The sequence below is a fragment of the Thunnus thynnus genome, chromosome 2 (genome assembly GCF_963924715.1).
Source record: "Thunnus thynnus chromosome 2, fThuThy2.1, whole genome shotgun sequence".
Taxonomy (NCBI): domain Eukaryota; kingdom Metazoa; phylum Chordata; class Actinopteri; order Scombriformes; family Scombridae; genus Thunnus; species Thunnus thynnus.
This window is the reverse complement of record NC_089518.1, coordinates 35,427,017-35,439,462: the sequence shown is the minus strand read 5'-3', so window position 1 is coordinate 35,439,462 and position 12,446 is coordinate 35,427,017. Positions and strand designations below refer to the sequence as shown.

General features: G+C 42.9%; 1 protein-coding gene across 2 annotated transcripts in view; it reads right to left on the bottom strand.

Annotated features, from left to right (window-relative positions):
• rasgef1ba (RasGEF domain family, member 1Ba) overlaps positions 1 to 12,446 on the bottom strand; it is a 142,913-nt gene that overhangs the window by 13,620 nt on the left and 116,847 nt on the right. For both annotated transcript variants that reach the window (XM_067572247.1, XM_067572254.1), the window contains 7 exons: positions 9,627 to 9,809; positions 9,290 to 9,412; positions 9,021 to 9,158; positions 2,993 to 3,208; positions 2,074 to 2,148; positions 1,017 to 1,112; positions 337 to 439 (listed from right to left, as the gene is read on the bottom strand). In XM_067572247.1, coding sequence (XP_067428348.1) covers positions 337 to 439; positions 1,017 to 1,112; positions 2,074 to 2,148; positions 2,993 to 3,208; positions 9,021 to 9,158; positions 9,290 to 9,412; positions 9,627 to 9,809 — 934 coding nt within the window. The remainder of the gene's footprint in view (positions 1 to 336; positions 440 to 1,016; positions 1,113 to 2,073; positions 2,149 to 2,992; positions 3,209 to 9,020; positions 9,159 to 9,289; positions 9,413 to 9,626; positions 9,810 to 12,446) is intronic.

The window sequence follows — 12,446 nt, the reverse complement described above, 5'->3', positions numbered from 1 at the left end:
GAGATTACATCACGGCACGAAAGTCTAAACTGAACAACACATTGCATTTACTACGCTGATCGGATTTACTGATGAGCGAAAAAAAAAAGCTCTCTGTGCAGGAACAAGTGCAGAGTCCAAATGAGACAGCAGCAATTTTAAAAATGTGACACTCATCTGTGCAAATGAACTGCTGGCTGTTGAACGTTATCTTTGCTTTCAAATCAGCAGCGTTTTACGGGACTGAATCACTGCTTCATCCCCCTTAAATTAATATACAGAGTTTTGGAAAGAATCCCTTCTGGTTAAAAGTAGCTGACAATAAAATAAGAGAAGGAAAAAACAACACCGACTCACATATGATGGCCATGAGGGAGTTAAAGTTGCCGATGTTGAAGCATTCTCGCGCCACGTCGATGAAGAACTCGATGACTCTTGCTCGATGCTTCTTCTTCACAGGCTGTTAACAAAATGGGAAACGTTTTAAAAACTGCATTAGCCTTCTGGAGTAACTGCACTGTCTGGTAAATGTGTTTGGAAATCGAGTTGTTTGCTCAAAGGGGGCTTTTTCATTATCGAGGAAGAAAAGCAGTTTGTAGAAAGTAGCTCAGTACTTAAACTTTATGCGAAACTTTTGTTTTTTTTTCTATGTGTCACTTTGGTTTTGCTCATTTTGGTGATTACCACATATTGAGGCCTTGTTGAACCACATATTATTTGACACTATGTGACTGAACACAGCACTGGGCTTACTGTTGCTTTTCATTTCCTTTTGGTGAGCGGATTAGTAAATTTAAGCCATTTATCAAGCAAAAAAACAAAAACATTCTCTGGTTCCAGGTTCGTAAATGTGGTAAGTTGCTGATTTTCTAACATCTTTGGGTTTCGGGCTTTTAGTCAGACAAGACAAGCAATTTGAAGACATCACCTAACCGTCAGATTAACTGATAATGAAAATAATCATCAGCTGCAGCCGCATCTTCCTTTTTCTTTAAGCAGAGCGGTGAGATTTTTTTGGCTCCGTGTTCATTACTCACCATGCAGATCTCTGTGGCCACCAGATAACTGAGTCTGTTGAACCATTCAACGTAAGCTTCCAGATTGCTGGCCTTCTTGTGATCACTGAAGCAACTCTGCAACAACAACAAAAACAGACTTCCAATTAGCATTTAAGCTAATTGCTTTGCAAAAATAGTGCTGAACGAGTAAAATAAAACTGATATTTGCTTTTTTTATTTTGCTCTTCCAGTCGATGCATCGCTGAGCGTAAAAAAAATAAACCCTCGGCTAAGTGGACCTGTGTAGCGCATCACGCTCAACTTCACTCTGCTTCTATATGCACAATAGTGGCCAATGTTATTCACTTTATGCAGGCTGGTCCTTTGTGTGGATTCCTCTTGATCTAATTCCACACATTCCTTTGGCCTTACGCCACTCGCCCCCATGGAGGTTTTCCACCAGTGGACACATTTTAACATACACACACACACACACACACACACACAGAGTTATTCCCGTCTTTTCCAAGGGGTTTGTTGGGGGTACGAGGCGGGATAGCCTGAGGCACAAAAGCAGCCTTAACCCCCCCCCATCACCCCCATCACCTTGCATCCAAAAAAGCCTGTTGCCTAGCAGCCGAACGCCAGACAAGAGAGCCCACTGCCAGCCACACACACACACACACACACACACCCCTTCCTAAAACAAACCTCTGGCAGCTGTGGTTGCTAGGAGATGAGGTGCATGCATGCCCATCTAATCCAGACACTAGGATGATTTGAGGAAATTGCCGGTGAGGTGTGTCTGAGTGTATGTGTCTGAGTGTGTGTGTGAGTGAGGAGCGGATATTTGGTCTGCCGCTACAGTCTGGATATCACCACCTGCCCTCGCTTTGACCTGTATGGCAGCCAGTCACTGTGTTGTGTAAACTTAATATCCGTCTGGGGAAGAAACTAGGCCGTCTCACTTCAAACCAGCACCAGACGGAGACAAATCGGGTCTGCGCACAAGGTTTCCGCCAGGAGGATTGCATAACAACTGTATATACTTGCTCTTATCTGGTGATTTATTCTTAGAAAAGCATCCAGACGTTACCTTATCGTTGTCCAGTGGGTCTTTCTGGACAAAGGCTTGGACGAATTCTTCAGGTCCGATGTAACTAAGTCTCTCCTGAAAGATGAGGGCGAAAGGAAAATCACCATCATTAATCCATCTTTGGTTTGCATCTCCCAGGGTCTTAAAATAGTTTGAAGAAATCTTTATAGGTCCTTCAGGGCTGCCAGGGGGTTGCCCTGAAGTTACTTAGTTTAAGCCTAATGGTACTTATATGGTAAAACTCTGATGTTATTCTCTCCTTTCGGATACCATAGGAACCTTTGATTAAACCCTGTTTTTCAAGTGACTCATTTGTTTTTCAATGACACACTGACATATAATGGATACAAAGTGGCAGTGAAAAACACCACTGTTTAAAATCAATGCATCGGTCGGTTGGATGTGGGAGGAGCCGCGGTGTTTCGGATCGCCTCGACCGGCGCACTGATTTCTAATCCATCATATGTGTCAGCTTTGCCCTCTCTCACATGTTCTCCACTCCGGGATTGATTCGGTCTTACTCTCTTTGGGGTCATGTGCCGATACGAGCGTGAGTCATTGGCAGGCTTTCTGATTGTTTCTTTGGGAGATAACGTTTACGTCTTAATTAGGTTTGACGTCTCAGAACGAATGATGAATATAATGTATTGATTAAAACTGATTTTTAAAAAGGTAGGGTAGATAAAAATCAAGTCGAGTCTGGCTCAATTACAGTTTTCTGATTATCAACGGGCAATGTCCTTGACAAATTAAGCAAGATAGAAATAGACACTAAATAAAAAAATAATAATAAAAATGGTGTTGAGCCGTCCTCAAGGTGTCTGGAAGCCAAATTTTAAAGAAATATTTGCAGTGAGCAGCCCATGTGACAGATGTGGCACATGTTTCACAAGTTACAGTCTCTGGATTTCGTTCTCACCAGTTCTATGTGCGTGAGCTGCTGGGCGACGGTGAAGGGGTCGTTGCAGATTGACAGCATGTCTCTCTGGATGGCCGCCTGGGGCTTCGCTTTAAGAGCCGTCAGCCGTTCGGCCGCCGTTGCGTTGATCTTGATCAGCGCCTCCTCGTACTGACTGAGCACCGTCAACCTCCTGATCAGGCCCTGGCTCATCTGGCTGACTGCCTTTCTGTAAACCTGGTGGAAAGGATGGAGGAAAAAAAGAGATTTATTTTAGTCTGCAATCACTTGGGAATCTGACAAAGTTCCTCGATGAACACCTTCAGAAGGGTTTGGTGACATAAAGGTTCTTTTAACAATCCTTTTATTAGCATTTTTTCACATAACAGACTTTCTTTGGATCATTGAGGAACCCTAGATCTCTCTTAACCATGAGCTATGGCTTTGATTTCCTGTTCTCCGGTTCAGTACTAGATGCAATGGCGGCACGGCTATTAAATACAGATCCATCACTTTTTCGCAATGTCTGGTTACCCGGAGCACAGGAAAGAGACGCTACAGCAGAGATAAAAACAAACAAGAGAGCTGAATGTGATTTAAATTTGACCAGAATCTCTAGTAGCATGCATGCACCCTCTTTGTTTGACTCAGCTGTAGGTGTTTTGGGTTAATCCCCTACCGCTGTTCTGTGGCAGAGAATGATAACAACCTCAGTGGAATTTACAACACTCATGTTGACTGTATGTCAGCAGAACTCACTGCAAACTGATGCCAGTTCTCAGCCCAACCCACAAAACGACCCTTCACAATGTGACGCCTCCAGTATTTATTTTGCAGGAAAGCATCCCTTTTTGGTCACGCACTGGGAGGGTCACTCACAACGTTATGCAAGCTCTGTCCTGCCGGGCTCATTAAGGCCTCTCAGCTCTGGAGGGGCAGAGCAGAGGACTTTTGGCTCCATGTCCTCAGGGGTTGAGAGGTCATCCTGTTCTGAACCTTCCCCTGGACTCAAAACAAGCCATGATTAGATAATCGTCTCGTCTCTGACACACTTTAGCACAGAAGTTGCATAAGAGGGTCTATAGGGGGAGGAAGGACATGTGTGTTTGATTTAGTGTATATGGAGGAGACCGACTGTGTGTTAGGATCCTGTTTGTGGCCTCTTTCCGTACCACCGGTATGAGCTACCCAAAAAAATCTGGGGTGACGAGGCCCCTTTTCTCACGACCACATCCCTCCTCCCTGGACTTTCTGCCAATTCAGCCTCCAAAATCTGGGTTCTACAAACAAGACTCGAGTTCAACAGTGTGGGAAGGAACACAGCTCGCCTTATAATGGATGTGGAGGCCCGGTGCCTAGACAGCAATCAAGTGTGAGGAGTCGGTGCGGTACAGAGGCAAACTGGGGGAAAAAAAATGAACGGACTCTCATTGCTCTGCTGGAAACAGCCAAGGGAGAGAACTTTTCTTCTGAAATTCGTTTCCCAGAGCGTGACTAATGCATCTGTCAGGTGATATGGCTGTATAGGTGTGATGGCATGAACAGACATATTCACATGTCAGACCATCAACTGTGGCTCTCTGGATATTACAGTTTTGGAGGACTGGAGATTAGAGAGAAAACTGTATATGATCTCTGCTCCTCAGCCACCGACGAGCCTGTTATGGCTGCAACTAACAATGATTTCTGTATTTTTTCCACTTAATCAATTGAGTTTTAGTTTAGTTTAGTCTTTAAAATGTCAAAAATGAGTGAAAAATACCCTTCACAAGTGCCAAATGTGACAAATCAAAAAACTTGCTTGTTTTATCTGCCCAGAAATGTTCAGTTTAAAACAGAAAAAAACAGCAAACTCACATTTGAGAAGCTTAAACAATCTTTGGCATCGCTGCTGATTATTTTCTGACAATCAACTAAATGTCTCGGTACTCAGCTGCTAGACGCAACAGGCGGCAACTTCAGGGCAAAATAGACTAATCAAGTAATCAGTTAACATTTTGGTATTTGATAACTGATTATTCATTTAAGTAATTCCAACTCTAAGAACTTGCGATAGTATTTCTTTTGACTTTTTGCAGACAATTATGTAATCAATGAAAATGAGAGAGATTAATAAATCATAATATACCTTAATTCAGACATTGTAATATCATTGTCAACACTGTATGCATTAAGCTGATGCTTGACCACACTCTCTTGCACAGTTGGACAACAGTGAGACACGCCACCAGTGAAAATCGCTCCAGTTGCCACTTCAAAGTCAACCATCTGCTGTAGCTTCTGTCCCCACTACAAACAGAGGACGGGCCAGGGTCGGATAAATATAGTCACAGATCTCGGAGAAAACAGCTTGCCTGACATTTTTAAGCAGAGGGAGTCACATTTGCTCATCACAACAATTGGCATTACCAATAAGGATCCTAACAGGGGCACACACTGTTGCCTACGCTATCGACCCTGGCAGTGATCCTGAGGTGGCAGACGGACGCTCAGTACAAGTCCCCACGGCTGAGTGGCGTGGTCGGTCCACGCCATCACATCACTAGAGGTCCTGTTTTTCTTGGCTGAGTGGTGTTACTTCCTGTGGAGCACCACCTGAACCACAAAAAAGGCCTGACCATTTTTAGCAGGTTAGCCAGGCAGCACTAATGAACAGATAGTTAAAAAAGGTGCCCCGAGCAGGATTTTTATCTAAAAACAGAACCGTGTTGCTACGTCTCTCTCGACCACCTACTGTACCTGAGATGCACTCGCATTTAGCAACATGGCAACAAAAACTGAAAGAGTATAAGCTTCGTAAATGTAGAATTTATGGCAGAGCTGTTGTATTGGATTGCATCAGATTGCACAGGTGTTCCTAATAAAGTGGCCAGTGAGTGTATAGCGTAGCGACACCTGCCATACACAGGTAAGTCGGCCTTGTATGAAATTTAACACACATCCAAACTGAATATATATAATGTGGGATCCGTTAAATCAACCAAACATAACATCATAATAAAGCAAAAAAAAAAAAGCACTTTGTGAAAAATAACTGCACATTTTGAGGGAAGGCAAGAACTCCGTTCCACCGAATGAGGTCAGATGAAGATCACAGTGCTTGTTTTCTCCTCGGCTGTTGCTTCCCTATATATCCAACCACATCCATAATGACAGTCTTACTACGGAGATCAAGGTCCTGGAATGTTTGGAGTGTGGTCTGGACACGACATTGACCAGATGTTCGGTACATCTATTCTGGACTCGAACCCTTTCCCAGAGCGCTGCGGTCGACGCTCTGAAGATTCAGCATCTCACTCTCAACTCTAGACCTGCTTATGGTTAGACATTTGTGTTTGTTTTCAAAACATGATTTGGAGAATCTGTGAGAAACATAAATGCAAATCAGATCTGATCAAACCTCTGCTTTTGTCAGCAAACCACTTCCTTAAACTTTACAAGCTGGCCTTTCTAAGAAATATCCCATGGCAAATCATGTTTTATTATCATGGGTTATCATCTGCGGATAAATGAATAAACAGTATCACAGGATTACTTCCTTAACATTTGCTTGTGGCAATTTGTGAACCCGAGGCACCAAAGCTCTCCATTCATTTGAAAAAACATTCTTTGTCACGCTGTGCGAATCATGAGCACACGAGCCCATGGCCTACATGATATCACAGCACATCTGCAGGGTGTTAGAGTATTGTAAAAGGTTGCTTTGTCAATAAAGTACATACATCTAGCGTTCGTAACCTTTATCTATCCACTGTAAGGGCTTTTTTTTTTGTTAATCTCAAATGTCATAATGATGTTGATACAGAGTCAAGTAAGGCGCTATCTAGCTCAGTCTGCTTGCCCACATAGATTCTACAGGCCAGTCCATGATTTTAAAGGAAAACTCAAGAGTTTTGGAGAAATCTTCACTAATTAGATTCATTGCTGAGGCTGCTGAGACATTTTCTTGCCATAATTTGGATCCAATTGTCCACTTAGAGGGAGGAGTCACTGCAAATTAACTAATTAAGTTATTCTGAGTGATCACTTTTGGTGTTAGGAAGGTGTTTGGCCTAACCATAACACTCCCCTTCTGTAGTTGAAATGTCTGACGCTGTCTCCAATGGAAATGGTGGCTAAAATTCAAAACGTTTTTTTAAAAATAGGGCAAGGCTACGCAATTACCTTTTAACGTAGATACCGATAAGCTAGAAAAAGCAACATCCATGGCTTTCAATTATTTGGCTACACTTAAAAGATGAAGCACACATAATGCGTTTTCTTATTTTGTTAAATGTACTGAGTATGATATCACCTCAAGGGAAACTAACAGGGAATTGTGTGTTAAATAGCTTTCTGTTGCCTCCAGGCCAGAATCAATTTCAACTATCACAAATATCTTTGGAGGGATGGTGTTAATGCCAACTGCAGCCAATCTACTGTGAAATCAAAAGATGTTTATGACCATCAAAACACAGCCTCCGTGTCTATAAGCGTGACTGAGCGAGTGTGTGTTACTGGTGTTCAGATGATGTCAAGTGAGTTTTTATGTTCAGGGGTTGCACAAGGAGAGCAAGGGAGCTGTGGATGTGTCATGTGAGACGCATATTGATTTCTAGATTAAATCTGGGTCAATATTCGTGCTTGTACTATTGATGAGTCATGTGAAACCTACAGTGGTGGGTGGGTTGTTTTGTTTCTCATGTTGAGTGATGAAGGAGGGATGTCTTCCATCAGGACAGTTTGTGTCCTCCATCACTGTCTGTTCCTAACAAGCTCCTGCTGCCTTTATTGTTAGCACCAATCCCCCAAAAATACACACAAACTGGGACACGCAACTGGTTTGCAAATAGAGCACATCGGAACACATGTGAGACCATCAGGACATGCGCTGAAAGAACCCTGATTCATGATGACTAACCACATTATTTGTTCAGACTGGAGAAAACTGAAGTGGGAATGTTATCATTGAGAGAAAAGTACATTTGATATAAACTGCTATGCTAACCCAACTGGAGCAAGAAAAAGGTCAAGACTGAAATCTGTGAATACTACTGAAAAGGAAAACTCCAATTAAGATGGCTGTTTGGAGGGTAAATTTTCTCTTTTTTACTTTTATTTTCCTTTTATTTTTCAACCAGGTAAGATTGTTTGAGATTTCACATCTTTTTCCAAGAGTCCTGGCCAAGAGGGTGGTGTAAAAAAAACATATTTTGATATAAAAACAGGACAAGAAAACATGAAGGGCATACAGAACATCCAGTTAAAAAATGAGAGTTAGATGAGAAGATTCATTAAATATGTAGCTTGAGCCAGAGGATGATCCTGTTAGCCTAGCATAAAGACTGAAAGCAGGGTAAAACAGCTTGCCTTCTGGCTCTAGAGCCATGAAATTGACCTAAATCTCATAAAGAATGTGATTTATTGTATTTACCAACACATTTAACTATTCCTTTATATTAAAAAAAACATGCACACAGTTCATTTTATTTTTAGAGTCACTATTAGCTTATGTTAGCATTTCCTTTCATGGCGTACATAGCATGAGTCACTGCTTGTCAAAACAAACTTTTCTATATCTAAATGTCAAACAGTGGAGGGTCTGCATGTGCACCAAAGATAACAGAGGGTACTGGACAAAAACTGTTCTACCCTACTAAAAAAACTTTTATCCAAACAGCGCTGCGGAGGCTAATAGCGCGCTAAGCCAGTGACATTCAACTCTGCAGCGGTGGAACAATTCAAATGCTGTCTAGTATGGAGCACCCCAGAGGCAGCAAAAAAGCCACCTAGCCCGTGAACAATGGGGCTTTTCTCTCAGCTCAGCCAGCCTCAAAAACTGCTTTGTTGCCAGAGATACCCCCCTCCACTTCCCTCCACTGCTATCTGCAAAAATCTGCCTGTGCCTGTAGCTTTGCTGCACGTGCGGGCTACAAAACAGCACTTTACTGTTGGTGATAACATCCAAACTAAACATTATCTTATCAGCCTAGTCTTTTGTCACTTAACCAATTATGAATAAGTTATTCTGTGGGCAGCATGAAGTAATAAAAAAGTGAAAAGGACTGACTTCGTCTCCACTGGCCAGCCGGTGGGTCAGCTCCTTCAGGCTACGCATCATCCTCTCGTCCCTGAAGTCATATGGGAAGGTTTCTGTCCACTCTGTCAATAGCTGGAGGATCTTTGGCGCAATCTTCCTAACTCTCATCTGAAAATGCAAGATAAAATTTAGTAGGTGATTCACTACATTTAAGAGTATAGCCATAGTGGAACATGATATTTCTCTGATTCCTAAAATGATCACAGAAAGTTTGATAGAGCTTTTTTTGTTATTCCCACCTTGTCAGCTTGGGGATCGCTGAGTCGCTGTTGCTCCATGCACAGGTGACACACCTTGGACATGAGCTCGTACGGGTGGATGAAGAGTCGAGAGCTGAGCAGGAAGGTGAAGATGTACGTCCTCTGTGGAGAGAAAAGAAAATAAGTTTACCACAAAAGCAAAACCATAATCATGAGAGTGCAAACTGGGCAAGAAAATCGCTTGAAATCAAACACCAGTACGGGGAAATTATACCTACAACAGGCTTTACCCTCCTAACTAGATGAAACTGCAAAGGAAAAGAAACCACCAGGGATACAAAGAAAAGTATAATGTAAAAAAAAAAATCATACTCACATCTGGATAATAGTCTACATTTGGGACCAAGTGGTGAATGAGGGCCTCCAAGGAGCCAGACACAAGGTTGTTGTCATGATAATAGAGGCCGGGGTAGCCTTCCTCCTTGGTCTGGTACAGGTTCTTGTTGTAGCTGCCGGTGCCCAGCTGCCCTGAAAAAGGTGGTGTCTGAGGCATGTTGTCCTACAAAGAAAAAGATGACAAACACAGCAGCGATCAGTCGGGACTGTAACTACTTCCCTGATAGATATTCCACCACAGACGCTGATGCAGGATGGCCAAACAAATCCAGAATAGCTCTCAGACACAAACACAGACGTCAAAGGTTTGCTTGGGAAATGGTTTGGGCACAGTCAACATCCTTCCTCCTCTGGATCCCTGCTGTCCATTTTAAGGTTTCTGGGTTTGGTTTAAGTTTATTTGGACGTACAAATGTGATGACTGAAAATACAAACTGTGGTTGAGGCACAAAAAGGATAAAGGCAAGCGTCCTATGAGTCATCTCCATCACAAGGAAACACACTAGAATAGACAGCTTGCAGGCGATTTGTTCAGCTTTGACCCCACTGAGTTTTACAGGGATTTGAACCCTAGCAGTGTAACCCTTGCTCTACAGAACTATGACATCCAACATAGCCAAAACATAACTGTAGGCCGATAGTGTTTATGTCCCAAATGCAGCAACCTTTGACTGCTGGAAATGACCCAATTCTCATAAGACAAGACAGATGAGGGCTTAAGATTTCACACGTTGCTATAAATCTCTAGTAGGACAATTGATTCATTCAAGGGGTCTTCTAACTCACAAAAAGTTGGTATTTAGTGACAGAGATTATAAAGAAAGCTCTGTATATGTGCTTTAACACCCACACACACACACAAAAATGGAAGAGACACCACAAACCACCACTGCAGGCCAAACTGTAACACTGCTGGATGTCATGACACTTGTTTTATGCTGAAAGCACACTGTATGCTCAACATTGCCTGTTTACTTCCACTGCAGGAATGTGTGTGTGTGTGCGTGATGCAAAGTGAAGAGGAGTGTGTGTCTGTCAAAGAGGCAGAGAACAAATGAGCATGCCGTGTACAACATGACTAGTGGCAGAGCACGTGTGCTCTCCTGTGCACACCACTGCTGGAGCACAATCCACATCTCCTTTATTGATCCATATGTTCCAACCTATCATTGCTTTGTCAATAAATCACTTATACGCTGCTTAGAAGCTATGAGGAGGTGATAGCAGACAAAAAGTAGCATGTTGTGGAGAAACTTGTGTTTGGCTGGGTTCGGTATCAACCTAAATACATTTTTTGGTAATACTGAAACTCAGGTATCATATCAGTACATATATGGAAAAATTGTCCTCAGTGAAGGGGCAAGCTATTAGCTTTTCAGCCACCTTTCAGGCCGACAGTGGGTGGATATAAAACCAAGTCTTAAAGCAAGCAAATGTCACTTTTACTGAACACTTACAGGATAACAGATTTAATAATGTCAGTTAATATCAGTCTTAAGATATGAATCTTAATAGGAAATACATGTTTTTTCTTCTGTCAAAACATTATATAGTCTCACTTTAACCCACAAACAACTCTTTGTAGATGTGAAGATCAGCCATCAAGTATAAAACCCAAACTGGTCCTCACAAAAATAGAACAACAAGCTCACAAACACTCCTCTGCCAGTCTACTAGCCTCCTGACCTCTGAACCTGGCACTTTGGTTGAATCCCATGCCAGGCAGACTTATGGTTGGGGAATCACAAAGGGCCTTTTCACACTGGGGGGGGGAGTTGAATCAGGGTTCAACACCCCCATCCCACACCATCACACAACCCTCTACACACCCACACCACCTGACAATATGCCGCTCTATGGCTGCTTGCCGAGTCAGGAAGCCTTAAAGGCTGATGCACTGTAGTGCTGCCAGGGACGGATACAGGGATACCAGGAGGTATACACTGCATCTGCCCACACACTGGCACAAATAGTTCAAATAAATTTGGGGTTTCATTGTCCTGTGATGTGTATATGGGTTTCATGGGAGGCCTACAACAGTAAAAAAGAACCACAACATCAACTCAGATCAGACCAAAAGAGGGAACTAAAAGATATTTAGAAGCACTTCATGATCTAACATGGTACAAGTCTTGAGCTTAACCTTTAAAAAATCACAGGACACAGCCCTGTTTGCCTTTACAGAGACTAACAGCTCGGTATAGATACCAAAACAAACCCTGTTTATTCATGAGTTCACATAAAGCCTCCACCCACACGAAGCAAACCACCCATCCTTCCACTTTCACACGCATGCCGCCCCATAATGCACGCGTGCACACACCGACCATCGCTATTATTCAGCCAGACAACCATGGCCATTTCCATGAGAATGAGAGTGCGAAGAGTCAGAGCACAGCGGCCCAAGCATCTGCTGCACCATGTGGCTTCCCCGCAGAGACAGAGAGAGAGAGAGAGAGAGAGAGCTCACGAGTCTGATGGAGGGAGAGAGGAGGGAAACCCTGATAGAAGTCAAGTGTTATTGGGATTTCTGTTTACTCCACTGAGGGTTTTTTGCTGACCTTTAGTGCTCTTAGCTGTGTTTTCTAACCGCAGACTTTGTACTAGTTTAGTATAAATACAGACCTACTGTTCTACACCCAAACACACCACTACTGTTAAGATTTAGAGCACATCAACAGCAGCAGGTGATCAGTGGCTGAGAACATGACCCATTCACTGTTCCCAGCTGGAACTCCCTGATCCCACGCTCGCTTTTCTTACCATCAAGAGGGTGTTTGTTTTGATTGGATGTAGCGCT